At 36.4% G+C, this 20,685-nt stretch overlaps 3 protein-coding genes across 3 annotated transcripts; 1 reads left to right on the top strand and 2 right to left on the bottom strand.

Annotated features, from left to right (window-relative positions):
• Nucleotides 1,131-3,998, top strand: LOC109845174 (chaperone protein DnaJ). The gene is made up of 6 exons (XM_020414393.1): nt 1,131-1,311; nt 1,753-1,846; nt 1,956-2,023; nt 2,115-2,171; nt 2,257-2,460; nt 3,552-3,998. The coding sequence occupies exons 1-6, from the start codon at nt 1,201-1,203 to the stop codon at nt 3,681-3,683; spliced, it is 666 nt and encodes a 221-aa protein (XP_020269982.1). The 5' UTR covers nt 1,131-1,200; the 3' UTR covers nt 3,684-3,998.
• Nucleotides 9,369-10,651, bottom strand: LOC109844826 (acyl carrier protein-like). Its single transcript, XM_020413976.1, has 4 exons — nt 10,288-10,651; nt 10,072-10,185; nt 9,786-9,905; nt 9,369-9,667 (listed from the first exon to the last, which is right to left on the bottom strand). The coding sequence occupies exons 1-4, from the start codon at nt 10,372-10,374 to the stop codon at nt 9,542-9,544; spliced, it is 447 nt and encodes a 148-aa protein (XP_020269565.1). The 5' UTR covers nt 10,375-10,651; the 3' UTR covers nt 9,369-9,541.
• LOC109844338 (KH domain-containing protein At4g18375) lies at nt 12,595-20,162 on the bottom strand. The gene is made up of 7 exons (XM_020413331.1): nt 20,065-20,162; nt 18,550-19,174; nt 14,889-15,617; nt 14,553-14,816; nt 14,356-14,411; nt 13,475-13,565; nt 12,595-13,337 (listed from the first exon to the last, which is right to left on the bottom strand). Exons 2-7 carry the CDS (start codon nt 19,150-19,152, stop codon nt 13,206-13,208), a joined length of 1,875 nt encoding a protein of 624 aa, XP_020268920.1. The 5' UTR covers nt 19,153-19,174; nt 20,065-20,162; the 3' UTR covers nt 12,595-13,205.

Here is a 20,685-nt window from a genome sequence, read left to right on the forward strand (position 1 = left end):
GGTGAGGCTAATGATGGTTACCGCATCCGGTGTCCCATCTGTTGTGTTGGCCGTTGTGTGGCTCAAGGGCTAATGCGGATTCGGGTTGTGTATGATAACCAATAAGAAATATGTTTCCCTTCCCCAATTATATAATATATTCATATTCAGATGCTAGAGACCAAAATTAATTGAATGTTTGCTTTGATGAAATTCGAATTATAATGTTAATTTTTAGCTCGATGAATAACAAGTGTTGATTTTGTCTGTTCAGCATATTTAAAAGAGTTCAGTAGTTTAATGTTACGCTTCAATTAGCATGGCAACATGGCCTGATATTACTTTTTTTTAGTATGAGTTAACAAAGAATTAGAGTTTAACTGTGCCGGGAGGCCTGCATATTTTTATAATATTATTTGATGTGAGATAATTGTTAAAAACTAAACAACGAGCACGATGCTTTTGTTAGTAACAAATATGATCAATTATAACAAATTCAGTCATCGTACTTTTTTTTAAATATAATTTACGCAACGCTTTATCGTCTATATGTTTATTCATCTTTATACAATTTCGTACTGCTTTTATAATTGGAATTGCATGAGTTTATCGCATAACACAACTAAAGTCGATTACGTTCGCTGTCCCCCCCCACCTTGCATTTTAATCATTGTAACACGGGGTTTGGTTTTATCCACCAATAATATAATCGCTTACTCAGTGTTTTTCCTTCGAAAAATATTAACGCGACATGGACAAGTTGCATTATCGCCCTATGTTACTTGTCATTCTTCACTCTAAAATTAAGAGATGCACCAAAGAGGAAAGAGTCAAGAAAAAAAAAAGTATGTATAGGTATATCTGCATGCAGCCCAACCCCTGAAAATCAATAAACGAGAAATTAATTTACACCCGACCCGGTTTCACTAAACGGGTCTACTTGTTGGATCAGGATCCAACCCGTCATCCACTAATCATCACCAGCGCGGTAACCTCACCGCTCATATACCCCCAACCTGTGGTTACTAACAGGAGCCAAAATTTTAGGGCTCCTGCTTCTGGAGCCTTCTTCAGGCTCTCTCTCTCTCTCTCTCTCTCCCCCCTCTCCGTTCTCTTCCTCTCGCGAGATCTCCGCCGCGTTTACGTGTAATAAACCCCATATTCTGTTTCCAGCCCATCTCTGTGTTTTTATCTGTTTGTGGTAATTGGGTCTGATCCCTAATGGCTAACGGCGGAGGGGGAGAGGGAAACGGTGATTTTTACGCTGTGTTGGGATTGAGCAAGGAGTGCTCTGATGCTGAGCTCAGGAATGCTTACAAGAAGCTTGCTATGGTAACCATCTACCTGGTTGATTTTTGCTGAAGGTGGGATTTTTTTAGTTGGGTTGTTGGATTTTTTTTTTTTTGGATTTTGAGGCAAGTATGATTGAATTTTATGGGAAAATGGGATAGTTTGTGCGGGCTTTTGTTGTTTTGTTGATTCGTGGTAGAATTTTCAGTTATTGTTCGTCGTTATTGGTATCACTCAAATTTACTTATGCTGGGGGGAGCTTGGTTGATTTTCATGGCGAAACACGTAATTTGTTTTGTTCATTATTTGTTCCTGTTAAAAATAAAATTTTAATAGAACTTGGTTAACTGTTGTTATGAGTATTCAATTGAAGTTGTCCTTTGGACCTTTGCTCTAAAAAAAAAAGAAATTTGTACATTTTTTACCATCTAGAGTTGCAACTTTCGTTTATTACATTAAAAAAAAAAAACTTTTTTTGGGTAGAGATGGCATCCTGATCGTTGCTTTGCTTCGGGGAATTCCAAGTTCGTAGAAGAGGCCAAAGAAAAATTCCAAGCAATACAAGAAGCTTACTCTGGTATTTAATTCTCTTTTTTACCAGATTTAATTAAGATTTCGCCCTTTTTGTTTTTTTTACCCTTTCAAATAACTGCTATTTTGCCTGAGAAGTTGTTTTTTGTTGGCAGTTCTCTCTGACTCCAACAGGAGATTCTTGTACGACGTCGGGGTCTACGATAGCGATGATGACGAAAACGTGGGCCCGCTCTTAACGGCAAAACTAACGGAAACCGTTTACTTTTTTTAACGATTCAACCGAACTAATTTTCCCAATTTACTGTTCACAGGGCATGGGGGATTTCCTGGGCGAAATGGCGCAGATGATGAGCCAAACGAAACAGGGCGTAAGCGATTCGCAAAACTTTCTAGGCTTTTTAATTGCAAAAAAAATTACGTGATGACGATCCAATCTGGGCCGTTGATTTTTAGGAGAACGGCCACGAGAGCTTCGAGGAGCTACAGCAGCTGTTCGTGGACATGTTTCAGTCTGACGTGGGCCACGATCGATCCGCGTCGTCGTCGAGTCAACCCTTCTGCAACGGGAATAATAACAAGCGCGATAACTCGGCGATGGGTTCGGTTCAAGCCGGTGGCGGGGAGTTCGAGTCCGGTTCGGGCTCGTTTTGCTTCGGGGTGAGGGGCTCCTCTATTTTTGTTTGGGGTTTTCTTTGATATTAGTCCCCCGGATCTTTCATATTTTTTAGATTAGTCTCCCAAATCTTAGTATTTTAAAATTAGTTTCCAAATCGTCTAAGTATTTTAAAACAGGGCGATTCTATAGAAATTATATCTTATTTTTAACTTGTATACAAATTATATTTGAAGTGATTTTTATTACAATTAACTATTTGGACTCACTTTTAAATCAAATTTTTTTATCGAAGAATTTTGCAAAACAGACTCATTCCCAAATTTTTTTTAAAACCGATCCTTTTTTTTATTTACCAAAACCGACCTGATTTTGTAATAAGCTACTTAATCACCTTCCTAAACAGTCGGGGTTGGCAATCCCGACTATTTAGGACATTATTTTTTAGGGTTTAAGGCTTCTAATTAGGATTTAACACCTTCCTAAATAGTTGGGTTGGCAACCCCGATTAAGCTGCTAATTACAAAATCGGGTCGGTTTTGATAAATAAAAAAAATGGGTCGGTTTAAATAATTTTTTTTTGAAATGGGCCTGATTTGAAAATTTGTTCTTTTTTATCATATTGAGTTGTAAAATACCAAGCACATTATTGAGTCGATCCTTGATCGAGGTTAGATGGGGTGAAATAACGGGGAAAAAAGCATAACTGAAAAGCAAGCTTAGATGGTTAATTGCAACTAAAAGTACTTTAGAGGTGGTTTATATATTAATTGACGGTTAAAGGTGATTATCGTAGCGAGCTTAGATGGTTAATTGCAGCTAAAAATACTTTAGAGGTGGTTTATGTATTAATTGACGGTTAAAGGTGATTTTCATAGAAGGGCTCTATTTTAAAGATGATTTTCATGGGAAAAAAAAAACATTTAAATTTAGCTCTCGCAAGTCTAGTAAGTGGTCTACTCATTGCGGGTTGCAGGTTCTAATGTAGCTAATCTAAGACGGTTAGGAGGTTCTATTATGGCTGTTATGAGCCTGTGTTTGATTCTGAGCTGCTCGGGTGTAAATACGTTACGCCTTCACATGAACTTGACTATCAATGCATTTTACTGAACTTGACTATCAATGCATTTTACAGACAAGCGACTCGCGGCAAGCGTCAAAGGGAAGAGGAGGAGGAGGGAGCAGCAACGGCAGCAAGAGCAGCAAGAGAAGGAATGGGCGGAAACAGAACGTTTCATCAAGGGATGCTGAGATTTCAGCCGCTTAGATCTAGTTATTTATCGTATTTAATTTTAGGTCATTAGTCTTCTCCCCTTGAGTTATTCAAATTTTTTTGGCTGAAGAATATCCAAAATTTTGAAGATTGCTCTGAAGGGTTTGAGTGGAGCGAGGGGCTGTGGTGCTTGCACGCATTTTTAATGGGTTATTTACTTATTTATGATTTTTTTTTTAGCTTTTCTTGTTCTCGATTGTTCTTTTTTTCTTTTCCCCCCCTTGGATCAATGTACAATTTATGCCTGCCGAACAATTCTACTTGTACTTTGGACGTATGAAATTTTAATTCTGTGATCGAGATGTTATCTATGACGTTGAGGGAGAATTTCATGAAAAGGGAGGAGAGGAGAAGCGTGTGGTGTTGGACGCAAAACTACCAGTAGGATTTCACAACTTCAACCTCTCCCTTTCACCAGTTCTTGGTTAGTTTGTGTTAATTACGACGCCTTTTTTTTCAAATTCGTCATTAGGTGATGTAGGATGTTTAATCTGACTTAGAGTCTATTTAAATTAGGAAATATAGATTACAAAATAAATTTAATTTTAGAGTCAAATTAAATTATGAAACAAAATTAATTTTGATTTATGATTTGTTCCCTCTATTATAAAGAGTCTTTTTAGGATAGAATTTGACTTTTTTTTCTCTCGTAATTCTAGTCTTAGCAGGAGTTTTATTTGATACTTTTTATTTTTGTAATTCTAGTCTTACTAGGAGTCTTATTTATTTTATTCTATTTAAAAAGAGTCATGTAACCCCAAAGAAAAATAATTTTTCATCAATATTTTTTTTAATATTTTCTTTGTGAATTCGAAGTTCTTCGTGTATTCGGAGATTGTTTTTTTGGATTCAAAGAATACCCTTAGGTACCGTTTGGCAAAGGGTTAAGTGAGGGGTTAAGGAGACTTAACTCTTTCTTAACCTGTCAAACATAACAAATCTATATAAGGGTTAAAGTGAGTTAACCCTTCATAATTTGCCAAACATAAAAAATATAGAAGAGTTAACCTCTCTAGAGGGGTTAAAATGAGTTAACCCCTCAAAATGAGGGGTTTATTAATACTCCTATTTAGATGGAATAAGAGTTAACCCTTTTAATTATAAAGAAAATAGTCAAAATCATTGTTATTCCCAAACACTAAAACTGATCATAAGAGCTAAAATAAAACTTATTTAACGGGTTAATAATTTAGTCATTCGGATTATCAAATGGGCTAAGTACATTAACCCTTCTTCATTAATCTTTTTACCGAACCGGGCCTTAGTGTATTTCGAAGTTACAACTTCCGCGCTGCGTCCTTATGAGCCTAATCCAGGACTCCCTCCCGTCCAAATAAAGGCACGGTTCAGTGACGTGTGCTGAAGCGGAATTATTGTCGTTCGCTACGAGTCTATGCGTTTCCACTTTCGAGGGGTCGTCGTTGCTTGGCTCGATGAAAAGATCTTCTTTAAGCCTTTTGAGTTGCTTGAGCTGTTGAAAGAACAAAAGGACGTCGTCACTAATTAAAGATGTACGCCCACCAGCCTAAAGGATCATACAACTGCCACCATTAAATCATTGTACGGGCACTGCATATTTCTCTCGGAATTTCTAGAGAGATCAAATGATGTTCGGTTTCCTTCCGAGTCCCTCAAGCTTGCAGCGGCTTAATTCCTAAGAATTTGAGTTTGTACGCGCTAGGCCGTGCGGTTCATTCGAGGTAAGGTTATTATTTGATCTCCAAATTAAGCCACGATGTTGTCTTTTTTTTTTTTCTTCTTCTTCTTTTTTTCTTAGCCGCTGAAAAAGTTTGTGCAACTCATCACGTGTGCCCCGAGCAAAGCATGACTTTTTTTTGTCACCACAGTAATCGCGATTTAATTATTACAGTATTTTTAAATGCTACAGTAATATTTTTTAAAAAAATCTTACTGTGCCCCCACACCTGCTACAGTATATATATTTTAAAATGTCATAATATTCTTTTAATAATGTTACAGTAGTATTTTTTTTGAAAATACTACTCCCTCCAATCCAAAATGAATGTCTTTTTAGTTAAAACACACAAATTAAGAAAAGGAGAAAGATTACACATATACCCTCATCCTAGTCTAAAGCTTCCTCACGTTTCAAAATTTCAAAATTTTAAAATTTTAAAATTTCAAAAGGAGAAAGATTACCCATTTCAAAATTTCAACTCAAGTCCTAAAGATGGAATACCTTTTTCTGCCATGAGATTTGATTTTGAAGAATAAATTCGAAATGAAATACTAGTAGTAATCTGGTGTGTGATTTCATCACTTCTAATACTTGTACTTTGAGGAGAAGTGACGCTTGAGAAGAAGCTACAGTAATAAATTGCTTTTCTGAGTTCTATGCAACAGAGGGATAGTAATGGAATAAGTAGCAAATTAAGCCTTGGATATTGTAAAGCGACAACTAAAATGGATTTTGATAAAAAAGCTAAAAAGACATTCATTTTAGATTGGAGGGAGTATAATAATATTATTACAATATTTACTATAGTATTTACTGTAACATTTAATGTAACATGACTAATAATTCCCGGATCCGGCCATCATTATGAAGGAATAGACGTGGTCACATGTATTTTCTCTCAATAAATAGATTTCTTAAACCCAGTAGTACATCAAGCATATTTTCCCTCTTTTCGGAAGTTTTTGCTGTTGGTTCCTGTCAAAATCATGTGATCATTACAATTCACAAAGTGCGTACCGTAAGCAGTGAATTCGGTACCGTCCCTTTAAATTTTGACCTGTGCTGTGATGGTGGGATTGCAGATTGATGGAACATGTTAAGAGAGCAGTTCCTCAGGAGCACCGCCTCCCACTTTATTTGCCTCGTTTGGTGAGAAAAGTATAAAGCACGCCACTGTGGGCGAGATGTGGATGGTAGTTAATCTTCATCGAGGGGGTTACTTGTCAAGTACATAATTTTTTTTCTTAAAAGGTCCTCGGCTCCACACTATTTTTATATGGCAATTTGGCGAAAATTTTCCCCATTTGGGTTCTAATCCGACGACGAGCGAAGGGGCCCCCACCTCCTAAACCAGGACCAAAGACCCAACATAAGCCCGCTCCTTCATCATTGTGGAGCCCGCGGGCCTAATAAGACGCCGACGGAGGTGGAAGTCGTGACTGGGCCCCCCTCTTTGGGCCCACAGAGACCATTTCTAAAGGATGCGGGGGGGAAGAGTCGCAAATAACCTTCTATGGGAAAACTCATTAAAAAAAATTCCTAATCATAAAAGGTACTAGATAATATTTGATACAGAAAACCGTCTGGATCGGAGGAAGGGTGACGTGTCCCACTATTCATCTCAAATTAGCACGAATATTTAAGAAGTCGATGAGAATAAACTAACGAAACAATTCAAATAATACAGAAAAAGGCAATGCAATAACAAAAAAAAATGATAGTGGAACAAACAGTTATAAAGATTTACCTCGCACACCCTACATGATTCGTTTCCATTTCCTAGTATGAGGAAATACGGCGGCCTGGGGGCAAGTTGAGAGCCCAGTTGAGCCTGACCCAAGGGACAAATGCTGTCGGTTCGGTCAATCCACACCTTTGCTGAGCTGGCCCACACAACTTGGCCCAGTAGATGTTAAGGTGGGCCACTGATTGGGTCACTTCATTGTGTGTACAATGAACGATGGAGGCCGATTCATTGATCGGTTAGGGGGGTGTTTTCATCGTGGGATTTGAAATCCACGGGTGCTTTGTTATGGGTTGGGATTTCTAAAATATTGTTTGTTTCGTTAATATTTTGGGATTTGGAATACTACAGTTTGTAATATTTTGTTTGTTTCAAGCTCAAATTGTATAGCATTACCAAATGTCAAAATTTTATAATATGATGAATATGCTATCTTGGTGAGGTCACCTCCCACAAAAATACAAAATTAAGATTTGTCAAATCCTCTCCAATTGAGAGGATTTGGCAAATTCTAAAAATTTGCTATCTTGGTGAGGTCTCCCATTTATGTGATTTGTCAAAATCCTCTCTAATTGAGAGGATTTGGCAAATTCTAAAAATTTGACATTTTTTACACTTTTGAGATTCAATATTCTAAAAATTTTTCTTAAAACAAACATCATATAAAGAATCTCAAAATACAAAAAATACTTTTTTTTTAATCCCAAAACTCGTAATCCATACTAAATGTCAAAATTTTTGGTGAAACAAACATCCTCCCACTTAGGAAGTTACATCTTTGATCCACTTCTTACTTCTGATGGTTACATCCATCCAAACGGGCCCTTAAAATAGGTTGTTGAAGTTAGAAAAAAGAAAAATGGAAAGGGGGTGGGGGGAGCACCAGCGTATCATGCAACTCGATGATTCAGGGGCCCTGAATTTTGTAAGTGGGAGAAAATAAATGCTAGTTCATGAACCTGAGCAATTGACAGCTACTTTCAGACTTTTATTAGGGTCGGAGGCTTAACTCAAATCTCAAATATGCGTGCAGCTCATTGCAGCCTTTATCGGATTCATGACATAAAGTGGTTTGTGAGAACAGGACAAACTTTTATAGTACGTTGAGGATGTACATACACCATGAAAGGATGGAGTGGAATCTAAGAATAGTGCAGTGACGTCTACATTCAATGATCATTAATGTGCGTCAAAAAGTTTGACAATTTTTTTTTTTTAGATTTTAATGAAAGGGCTTTGCTTTTGAAAAAGCCACCTTTAAAATAGGATGGTTTCATAGAAATCACCCTTCGTTTCTAATTTATATATGAATCGCCTAAAATATTTCTTATAGCAATTGATTACTTGGGTCCATTTTTGAGTCAAGTTCCTTTGGTTTTGTTATAATAATTTAATTGTCAAATGCCACGTATATTAGAGAGATGATTCTTTGATTGAGGTTAGGCCGACTCAACTACCAAAAAAAAAATCTTAACTTAAAAGTGGCCCCTAGTTGGTTGATTGTAACAAAAAAAAGGCAATTTTGAAAGTAGTTTGTATATTAATTAAAAATCAAAAGTGGTTTCTACAAAATGACCATGTTTTATGTGATTTTTATGAGGAATATATACATCAAAAAGTCTAGAGGTTAGTGCACTAATTACTAAATAAATTAGTGAGACATGTTCATATTTTTCTTTGTGTTAATTTGGGGGCAGGGCATGCAGAATATCTCAATTTTAGCAAATACCTAATCTTCTTAAACTATTCATAACACCCTCGTTGAAAAATGTCATATGTTGTACATTAATGCTCAAAAGATCCATATAAATTGATATTATCCCAGATCGTAGCTTTTGAGCCGAATATCTTTATCACTAGTGGTCCTTATTAAAATGGGGGCATATTATCCTTGATACTAAAAAATATATACTGTGAGATAATGTTGTTTTTTACAAATAAATACTAACAAGGGAAAATCTATTTTAACGTTTTATACCGTTTGTAGTGGTGTCATAAACTTGAGCCGTCATATAGTAAATCTACATTTGAAGCATATTAGAAGAAAGAATTATACTGCTAAGCTAATGTGCCATGGTGATAATTTTCAATTTTTTTCCTAGCAGAATTTTGTAATTATGTGCGATTAATACACTATTTTTTGAGTCTTTGTTAATTTTATTTTTACGATTCTTCAATTTTCTGCTTCTTTAAAAAATCAACTAAAAACAGTATCAGAAAAATAATTCCAAAATAATGAAATAAACAACTTCCAACGAACACTAAAACATTTATTCAAATTCCAAACTCAATCATCCAGAGATAATCATTCTCTGTCATCTCCACTCAGCAAAAAAAAAAAAAGAAAAAAGAAAAAAAAGAAAAAAAAAAGAAAGAAAATTCCAAATTGGTTTATAAAAACCCAAGATATTAAGCAGCCTCTGCCTTGACTTTCTCGATCAAGTCAACAGCATCTTGAACGGTTGAAACATTCTCAGCTCCACCTTCTCCGATGGACACTCCGAACTCCTCCTCCAATGCCATCATAATCTCCACCTAAACACAAATTTTTTTTAGGAAAAAAAATAAAATCAAAGAGCTGAGGCTATTTTTGACGAAATACAAAATTACAACAAGATTGCAAAGTCTTAATTATAAAAAAAATTTTACGCACGGTGTCGAGTGAATCAGCTCCCAAATCAGCGAATTTAGTGTGAGGAGTCACGGTGGTCTCATCGATGGATAGCTGTTTGGCTATGGTGTTTTGAACGATCTCTAGGGTCTCCGGTTGAGCCTGCATGAAGTAATCAGCCGGCACCACAAAAAAAAAAAAGATTAATTGCATATACATCCTTGTATTATGAGGATGTAATAACGTTTATCTTATAAACTATTTTATTAACACTTACACACGTGTATTTGCAATTAAAGAGATAACTAGACGGTAGAATAAAGCTTACAACGGAGCATGAGATTTTTGACTTGAAACGTCTTGAAAAGGGAAGTGAGCTCTTTGTAACTCCTTTGAGTTGAATACTTCGTGGGAGCCTTAGCCCATTAACCATAGAGACGCTCTACGATGAAACATGCAAATAATTTAAACAAAGCAAATTCTGAGTTAAATTCGTATTGTTCATGATTGCATATATATATGAAAACAAAAATAAATGCTTTACCATGGCATTGAGCTGTCTAGGTTGGATCCATGGGGCGGCGGCCGAGAGGGTCATTGAGAGAGGAGATGAAGAGAGAACAGAAGCCATGGAGGGTTGAAGGATGATGGAGCTCAAGAGACGATGCAAGCAAAGGGGGGATGATGATGGTTGAACCTTTGGTGTTGATTATATACAAGCTTTCTGTGACACCAAATTAGTGAAATTTTGGGGCGGGGGATTAAACCAAGGTTTGTGTGAGCTTTGCATTAATTGTGGGTGGTCGATACAATGCTCCTCGCTCACACAACTTGTGTTTGTAATTCAAAGCCTCATCGAAGAATTGGCCGAAGTTGTCATTTGTTGGTAGCTTTATGTCAAAAAATATGTGTGAGAACCATTTCCTACATAAACTTACGAACCCCAATGCAGGATAAATGGTGTATCAGTTGTGTTACTCAGATTCTGAATCTTCCATTAAAAAAAAATTTAAAAATAAAAGAAGAGTGTACGTCGCCCTAGGAGACTATTTGTTTCATTTACTAAAAACATAGGGAAAGGACTAAGGTGCAAAATATACATTTTCCATGCATTTCTTGAAAAAAAAACATTTTTCTTTCAACCAAATTATATATATATATAAAAAAGGGAACGGAAATTTTTAACAACAATCATGTCCAACAATCAGCCCCCAATTCACCAATATTCAGTTACTAATTTTCACCTTTCCACAGTGGAATTGGTTTTCGCCCCAAAATTAGCACTTTCCGTTTTTACAGGAAAAGTTTTCCTATAACTGTTTTGCGAAACAAATACAAGAACAGAAAAGTTTCCAACTCCAAAATTTTCAAAAATGTGCCAGGAAGTTTCCATACTAGGATTCCTTTTCTTTTTCTTTTTCTTTTTTTATTCTGTTGGAAGAGAACGCTTTTTTTTTAAAGAAACAAATAACCCGTTACGCTTTTGATCCCCTTGGCATTACTCCTTCCAAGGTTGAAAGCTCAATCTAGAGATAAAGACCACGCATGACCGCCCTTTAAACCACAAGAGAGAGAGAGAGACTTGTAAGTCACGCAAATTGGATTGTAAATCCTTCAACATTTGATCTTTCCACGTACTAAATCCAAAATAAAACCCGTAACCAACAAGAATTAAGAGCAAAGCTACAAAAGCTGGATCAATCGACTGAGTCAACATTTGCCATATTAAAATCCATACCTGCACCAACTTTCTCGATCTTATCAACACAATTCCATTGGGGGTTCCACACATCCCACCACATTATTTCATAAACAAGAAAACTACCCTGTTATCAAAAGCCGGAGTGCTGCTACGGGGACCCAAAATATGGGACCAATGGAAAGGACATGTAAGGTGTCCCCTCCCTATTGCATAATGAGTTGGCATGAGTTGGCATAGCCAACTCATTAAGCAATAGGGATGAGACACCTCACATGTCCCCTCCCTTGGTCCCATATTTTGGGTCCTTAAATCATTTTCCCAAAAGCCGAACGCATCTTAAAATGTTCTTAGCTAATCCCATTTGATGATGAACAACGCTAGCCGATTACGGACGCTCAACATTACAGTTCCAAATTGAAACAAAACTTGAGCTAGAAACAATATTAAAGCTTAAAACTGACCCTAAATCCACATTACTAAAGATCAATATACGAGATTTTGCTAAAGCACATCACTTAGTTATAACAATTACAACAATATTTTTGTGCTTCAAATGGTGAAATAACCCTACTATACACAATTTACAGTAATCAATAATGTGGTCAGCTTATGTTTGGCACTACTATTTTGTATGGCTGACTCATTTCCATCTCAGTCAACAAAAATTTTACCACTATATATACAAGAGGTCATGTTACTAAGCCAGTTGGTTTATGAATGTGTCAGGAGACAAGTAAATAGTTTTCAAAATAAGAAAATGTCGGAGGCACTGAGTTAAGGCTGAGATTCAGCACAGATGATAAGTTGAAGTGAAGAAGTAGAGAACAATTTGGGATAAAGGCACTGTTGTTGTCATCGCTGCGTCCAGGGACAATTAAAGAGAATGTACAAGATATCAGAATACTATACCTACCGACGCTCAAATAATACAGCAGACTAAAACAAAATGAGAGATGGTCTTATGTCACAAGAGTTGCCACAACAAAACTAAATGAAGGAAGAAGCCGGTATTGATCAAATTGTGATTAATTCTAACTAAATCCAGACCGACGGGTGCTCAAGCTAAAATACAGAACACCACCATAAATGACGAAGACAACCCGCATAAGAAAAGGTGGAACAACCAAACACAAGAAGCATTTGGAGCCATGTCAGTATAGCTCTGATTATTCTAAATTACGGCTTCAGAAATGTCGGCTACAAAAGTATTGGAAATCTCCATTCCAGCACAATTATTTTGTGCAAATGGTACATACTTATGCGAGTAAATCTTTGCAAATGAGTCATCCGAAGGGCAATCCATGGTGGAAAAGAGCAGCATGAAAAGATACATAAGAATCACATATTTATGCCAGAAAATGTTTTCAAATAAGCCCATTTGAACACGATCCACGGTGAAAAAGAGTAGCACGAAAATATGATATGAATCAGTCAGAGACCAGCAAGCCTCAAGAACTATGAAGACCATGCTAATTAGAGAGGCATGAAATGTAGGAACAGAGTGAACCTACCACTTCTAGAAAAAAACCAGACCGTTGACATAAGGAGAATATCTCTATGCAAAGATAGTCCATTAGCAGATTCTTTACGATTTTGATAAGACAGAGGAACAAGCAAGAGTCTATAGAAGGAACTCTAGGACCCACTCAGTTCACAGAGTTAAATACCTACGGAGAGCAAGGGGGAGGAGATAACAAGAAGTAGCACTGCAGCAAAGCACAGCAGATCACCTTCTGGTATTGGTGAAAATAGTAATCTTCTTAGGTTGACATGATGAACAACTGAATCATGTTCTCAGCTGCTCGTTTCTGCTCGGTAGTGCCCGAAATCAAGGCTATCCGTTCTGAGCGAGATGTTTTTGAGTCTACAATCTCTACATTGGCTCCAGATATCTGAATCACAGACAAAACAAATTCAGTAACAAATTTGATATATTTCAAGGCTAAATAGAAAGAAATAAAAAAAAAAGAAATCAATGCTACAATAATTATCAGTGCTAACTGAATGAGAAAAGAGAAAGAAAACACACCTTTCTAATGTTATCAATGTTCCCTCCGCCTTTACCCATAACTTTAGACACGGCATTGGCAGGAATCACCACCTCATTATACATAGGCAATCTGCATCGGAGTAAACAAAGTAAGAGATATTAGAACTTGCAATCGCCTAAATTCTACTGCTATTATCAGTACTTGTTCGAGCACTATTCTCAAAATCCGGTTATACTCGATATATAAACAAAAGATTTGCCTGTTTGTCTCCAGCCAGAAGTGCATTTCTGAAATATTAGAACTTGCAATCGCCTAAATTCTACTGCTACTATCAGTACTTGTTCGAGCACTATTCTCAAAACCCGGTTATCACTCGACATATAAACAAAAGATATGCCTGTTTGTCTCCAGCCAAACGTGCATTTCTGAAAGAGCAAGTCGATGTGCTATGTATGCATCTATATGTATTGTGTACCAACTATTGTGTCAAAAATATGTTAGGAAATGTACGAAGCTTAAAGCTCAGTCATTATAAACATTATTGTAGTGTATGTTGCACATTGATAGTTCATATCTAAGGTGCAACAAAACTCTGAAGTTGTGATGGAGGTTGAACGTTATAGTTTTATACTCTAAGCATACCCTCACTGGTTGAGTGCCCTTTTCATGCAGAGATGTGGACTCACACCATGGCACCTCTTATTTAATCCATATTAAATGCATGGTTGACTTAGGTGCTCGGTACCATGTTAAAGGTCCATTCCAACTCCGAAGTTATGGTGAGGGTTACAATTTTATAATATAACTCTAATGTGCAGAACGTGCTGATTTGAAAATGTAAATGCCATGAACAGGTTTTCTATACAACCCAGGAACACACAAAGCAAAGAGCATATAATTGGAGTCAGAAAGTTCATACCCTCCATAACCTTTCGAAGAATATGAAGAAAGAGATCCATATCCACTGTCCCCACCCTTCACAAACAGAAGATGAAAACAAATGAACAATGTTAAAGGGGAATGCACACAAACAGCAAAAAAACACATGCCCCCATGTACGGGCAGCAATGGAGATTTATACCAAGTTTTCAAGTTAATCAGTAAGATTCAAGATACCTGCAAAGCGCTGTATCCATATAAACTACTTCCAGTAAATGATGCCAGTCCCCTTCTTTCACCCTCGACTCTCTGATCATAACCTAAGGGTGCAAGTGAAGGAACACTAGGCAACACTGGAGGCACAGGCAGACTACTTGAATAAATAGAATCACTCGGAGGTGGATTACTCCGACCACCATCACCATCTTTAAGCACGTCTTGTCTAAGCCTTAGAATTATCTGAAGGAGAGCATCTCGCAAGTTACCTACCTCTCCAGACACCTACGAGAATGAGGGTAGTTTATGTAAAAGCCACTGGAAGAAAAACAAAGGGAAGGACATTTGATGACAAACCTCCACAAGCTCATCGTTGACGGTAGCACTCTTGGGTTTTTCACCTTTGGAGATACGAATCTGTGCATAAGTCTTCTTTCGCATTTCATTTACAATTGAACCATTCTTTCCAATGAGACAGCCGATGACCTTTGAGGGAACAAGAAGGCGAATGTTAACCTTGTCATCATCTTCATCATTGATCTTACTTTGAAGGAGCAAAACAGCTTCAGCAGCAGCAGACTTGAAGTCCTCAGTGGACTCCGTAGATGTGATGGTGATAACACATTCTTCAGTATCATGCTTTGTATCATCAACTTCAATTTGCGCTCCACTAGACTGCCTTATATTTTTTATGGTACTTCCATTTTTACCAATGACTCGTCCTATCTTATCAGATGGACACAAAACCTGAACAATTAACTCCTCTGATCTTGATTGACCACTATATGCAGGAGCAATAGGAAGTGCTGATGGCCACGCACTAGCAACTTCAGCATACCCATGAAGATCAGCAAGCTGAGGTGTCGCACTTAAACCTGCAGGTAAAGTTCTTGAAGGAGGAATTATAGTATCTGTACTGGGGAAGAAGCTACCCGGAGGATATATGGGGAGGTCTGATGGAATTATGATGGGTGGAAGTTCAGGAACAGTAGTGTCAAGGGGAACCTCTTCTCTTGGAGAGAACTTGTACATTATAGCAGAGACTGCAAAAAGCGCCCTGTTGACTTCCTCAGCATCGCCAGATATCTGCTCAAAGCATGTATAGATGAGTAGGTTAGATAAAGCTAAGTATAAAAAGAATCTGCAAGTGAGATAAATCTATGAGAAGGAATATCGATAAATTATACTTCAGAAAAGAGTACAGTCAGCAGATTAAATTTAATTATTACTGACTGGGCTACTTTATGTGCTACTACGCTGCACAAACAATACAAGAAATAAATAGGATATCATATGGTTTGCAACCACGTCAAATTCTAAAAAGATCTAGCATATGAATACATCATAATTTGTCAATATAAGTGGAAATTTTATATGTTTTAGTATCAATATTGAATTAAAAGCTGTAAACGTTCATGCAGAAAACTCGGAAACTCAAAAACATCTACCAACATATATAAACCAATATTATCAGAATAAATATAGTTACTTTATTCAGAAGGTGTATACATATAGATGTATTCACAATTCAAATAGAAATACATACACGTCATATCAAATTTCTAACTTTTAGTCTCAGATATATGTTTCATATATCTAGTAACTACATAAATTCCACTTAATATGTCAAAAGGAATGTCTGATAATGGATGGAGAATGCAGAGGCTCAAGTATATGATATGTACAAGTTATGGCTGCCTCCTTTATCAAATAATCTGTCAAATGCGAGTCAGGCATGCAATGAATGCTGGATAAACAAGGTTGAACTGAAAAGTGCACTTTGGGCAAATATAGCATGGTATTACAGGAGATCAACATCACAAAATGCATTCAATGCTCAGATATAAATGTCTGGAGGATTATGCCTCCTCTACTGACTTTGTTTTAAATGCTTTTAAATGTAAAGGAGATAAGAAATTAATTAATTTTTTTAGTATAATGACCGGGGTCATAATTCAATTTGGTAAGATGACTAAGAATAGAAGCATCTTTCAGTATTCAACGTCATTAAATATCACGAGAAATAATCCATGGAATTCTCCGTCAAAGGGTATTTGAAGAACCTAATTTTTCGAAATTCTTTGTTTGCTTTATGAGCCAAAAACCTTTCTCAATCATAGCCTTCTAAACTTGGAGAATGAAAAAAAAAGAACAGAAGGATAGAACATGCCTAAGACTGTCTAGTCGTCTATCCATATCTCCAATAAGAAGATCATCACAATATGAGTTATCAGATAAAAAGAAATTTGAACGGAACAATGAGAGAACATGGATCCAACATGATCCACCCACCAATAACCATATTCAGCTTCTTTACAATGAGTAAGGAGTTCTCTGATCCATGTGTACTTGTATAGATCGAATTCTCTTTTTCCATTCTGGATAATAGATGTATATAAAAAACCTGTTGATTAGGACACACATCTTATTAATCTAAATCAGTCTAGTTTCCTAATATATATAATATGATATGCAAGTAGATAGTTTCCAGAAGATGTAAATCATACACATGATCTATACTCAATATTATACCATATTTGATACTCTCTTTATATTCCTCATTATTAATAGCGAACGACCTGCTTGTCATTCTATTTTTATCGGTACGATCATGGACACATTAATGCTATATTCCTTTTTGACTCTAAGTTTGCTTAAAACTTTAGTTGAAAATTTTCTAAGTTTTTTTCAGCATGAAAAATTATTTTGCAAGGTTGATGAACTATAAAATAATGTTTGAAGTCGCTTTACTGAGATCATTATAAAAGGTTATAAGATGTTGACAAAATATTCATGGCCAATTACTAAAGCTTACAAATATGATTAGCATCTTTGTCTTATTTATATTAATTTTGAATTGAAAATATGGAAATTCCTAATATTCGACCCATATGAACATCCGTTTCTTACAAATATGGGTATAAATTCTGTCATTGTATGATATTTGGGTTTGCGTCCACAAACAAAAATATCATATAAATACGCACATACTCACATCTGATGCATTCTTAACCTTGCAAATGAGCTCATCTCAAATGATGATGCTTTCTCGTGGAATTGGCTTTATGTTGAAACCTCACCATTTACACTGGCTGCCTGGTTTCTGAAATAACTTGTACCAACCGCAACTCATTACGGGATGACTAAGATACATGAGGCATAGAGGTGGCTAGCAGTTCATGATGGCCCATTTCATCCATGAATGGAATGACTAAGGTTTATAAGCATTACTAACTACTGGAGAGAGATCTCTGGAACACTTACTATGTTTGGATGGAGGGTAATGGGACGCTAGGGGAAAGGAAAAAGAGAGTTACTCTGTTTGGGAGTTTTTTTTAAGAGAGGTAAGGGAGGGGGAAAAGGTTCAATTTTGTTCCCCTCTAAATTGGGGGTAGAGGAGGGGAAGAGAAAGAAAGTAAAACTTCATAATGAAAGAGACATCTTGACCCTCTATAATAATGAATCAATGATTAAAATTCATTTACATCCCTTCCCATAATTAAAACTCCCAAACAAAATAATTTAAGTTCACCTCCATTACCCTTACAAAACTTCCAAACAAGATATTATATTTTCCCTCCTCTTCCTTACCTTTCCTTTCCCTATCTTACCTTTCCTTTCCTTCCCTTATTGAACTCCCAAACATAGCATTAAGAAAATATTATTCAAGGGGGGAGTTGCTTTCTGCATAACGATGTCTATGTCATTAAGAAGTTATTTCCATTAAAAAAATTGCAAGTTATGTCTAAGATAAGCCAGCTGGAAGTAACAGCTATGAAATCCTAGTCCTACACCACCAAATAAATTAGTTTTACCTAGCAATTTACTGTAATGACAATTGCAGCTGCAGCATTCCCTTAACAGAAAATTTGAAACAATAAAATTAACAACATTACATCACTCATTAAGTACGGTTCAAAAGACACTGAGCAGGCTCAAAGCAAAATAGTGTAGTACATGTTGCAGCTAAGAGAATGACAATAGGTTTGCATTTATTTAATGCAAAATGAGCACAGACCTGGATGAAATTGTCAAAATTCATCGCACAGGAATGGGTGATGTCCCCAGGATCCTTCGGATTAACCTTGATGTTTGCACCTGTCTTGGACCGAAGTCTCTTGATAGTAGTACCAGATTTACCAATTACCGCCGCAGCCTGACTAGCTGGCACTAAAAGATACGCTTCTTCCTTATTTGAATCATTGGTATTGGCTAGAGCATTTACAATAGTAGAATGCACCTTAAGCAAGGCATCTTGGGCAGGACATATAGGTTCTGTGTCATCCTCATTGACATCATTGATATCTTTATCCTTGACGTAGCAATATATGTTTATAACCCTTTTGTTTGCACCAGGAAAAGGATCAACAACCTTGATTCTAGCATTTGTCTCTTGTCTCAGGGCATTAATCACATTACCACTCTTGCCGATAACACTTCCAATAATATCATTTGGGCAAAGTATGCGATAAAGAACCAATTCACCGCCACTGGAATTATCCCTGTTTGTTGCCCTTCTCTTCTGATTCTTTCCATCATTATTCCTATCATTGTTCCTATTCCTCTCCCTATCCCTGTCCCTATCCCTATCTTGACGGGAACGCTTACCAGTCTCACCCATGATTTAGTAACAGGACTATAACCTGCAATAGTTCACATAAAATTTTACAAGAGAACTTGAATAGTACTAGGATACCAATAGAGTTTTCCACACAAAATGAAGAAAGCATGATTACTATTGACAAATTCTCCGTCTACACAGAACATATGTTGCATTTAAAAATGCGACAAGCATTAATTGATTACACACTAGGAGACAGATACACAGAATAAGGAAAATAATATTTGCATGCCCTAGGAAACTCTTCCTATCATAAAAAAGAGAGCCAGTAAAAGTCTACTGCTTTTTTCGGTAGAATTATAGAAAGAAGTCAGGCCAACCAGAATTGAACCCTAAATCAAATAAAGTTGCATAATCCATAATCTCTAAATCCTATTTTTAGACTGAAACCATCAAATCTATCACTTGTTGATGGTAATAATACGACTAGTGTTCTTCTGCCTTTTCAATTAGTCACAGTTACAGTATATTGCCAATAACAAAAACTATAAAAACTAAAAGAAACCTCTTTCTTCAGTTTTTCTTTTGCATTTATAATGAAAAAAAATCTCAAAAAATACAGTGAGATGACAATATAAATAATTGGTTCAATGAGATTGCTCAAGTTTTCAAAATGTAAGTACATGATTTTAAAAAAAAATTAGGCTCATAAAAGGGAACTAAATCCGATCATTCACAAAATACACCTGATCAATTCACAAGATTCACAGTAAAAATCAAACATCCTAATTAAGGATTAAACAACAAATAATAGTCAAAATCATGTCAATTATGAACCTAGGGTTTTACTACAAACCTGAAAAAGATTACAATGGAGATCAAAGGGACTAACCTTGATCCCTGATGATGGAAACCCTAACAAAAAAAAAATTTGCGGAGAAATTCGAGGTGATAAAGAGCAAAAGCCCTAACCTTTGAAAAGAGGTGCAAAAACCCTAGAGCACGACAGAGCGAACGAATCGCCGGCTCAACGATTTTGGGGGTGTATTTAGAGTGGTGACGTGTGTCACCGGCAGTAGCCGGTTGCTGCGTTAAGCGGATCTATTAAACGGGTCGGATCTGTAACTCGGATCCAAAATTCAGAAAACCTTTTCCACTTTCTTTTTCAATTCATTTTGAACTATTTTTTCCCCATTTCGTACTGTATGAACTTAAATTGATACGATCCTTTAAGATATATAAAAGATCGTGCGTATGGATGAGAAAACCTTTCCCACTTTCTTTTTCAATTGCATCTCAACTGAGGAATGGTTGTCATTGATTTAATATCATCATTTTTCTCTCTTTGGTTGTCGGAGTTTGTGCTATTTATACAAGTATCAATGTGAACGTATGTCTAATTATGCATGCGAATAAGATTTATATATTATTGGAACGATCTGAAAGATCCATTTAGTTACTTAAAAAACACCCAAAAAGATGAACCGATCTAGAAAGTTGGATGAACTAGTACATGACAACCAGTACATGACCATAGACCCTAGTGATTAAGTCACATTGAGGCATGTGAAATCGATGACACATCATGTAAAG

This window comes from Asparagus officinalis, chromosome 6 (genome assembly GCF_001876935.1).
Source record: "Asparagus officinalis chromosome 6, Aspof.V1, whole genome shotgun sequence".
In the NCBI taxonomy this organism is placed as follows: Eukaryota; Viridiplantae; Streptophyta; class Magnoliopsida; order Asparagales; family Asparagaceae; genus Asparagus; species Asparagus officinalis.

Bases quoted from the DNA above. Each gene is read 5' to 3' on its own strand.
- LOC109844338 (XM_020413331.1), bottom strand. From the start codon at position 19,152: ATGGGTGAGACTGGTAAGCGTTCCCGTCAAGATAGGGATAGGGACAGG. The intron at 13,566-14,355 runs GTATGAACTTTC...ACTCCGATGCAG, and splicing joins TCTTCGAAAGGTTATGGAGG to ATTGCCTATGTATAATGAGG. The intron at 13,338-13,474 runs GTGTGTTTTCTT...TCTGTGATTCAG, and splicing joins ACATTGATAACATTAGAAAG to ATATCTGGAGCCAATGTAGA.
- LOC109845174 (XM_020414393.1), top strand. From the start codon at position 1,201: ATGGCTAACGGCGGAGGGGGAGAGGGAAACGGTGATTTTTACGCTGTG. The intron at 1,312-1,752 runs GTAACCATCTAC...TTTTTTGGGTAG, and splicing joins CTTACAAGAAGCTTGCTATG to AGATGGCATCCTGATCGTTG. The intron at 2,024-2,114 runs GTGGGCCCGCTC...TACTGTTCACAG, and splicing joins ATAGCGATGATGACGAAAAC to GGCATGGGGGATTTCCTGGG.
- LOC109844826 (XM_020413976.1), bottom strand. From the start codon at position 10,374: ATGGCTTCTGTTCTCTCTTCATCTCCTCTCTCAATGACCCTCTCGGCC. The intron at 9,906-10,071 runs GTAAGCTTTATT...TACTTCATGCAG, and splicing joins CAAAAATCTCATGCTCCGTT to GCTCAACCGGAGACCCTAGA. The intron at 9,668-9,785 runs GTGCGTAAAATT...ATTTGTGTTTAG, and splicing joins GAGCTGATTCACTCGACACC to GTGGAGATTATGATGGCATT.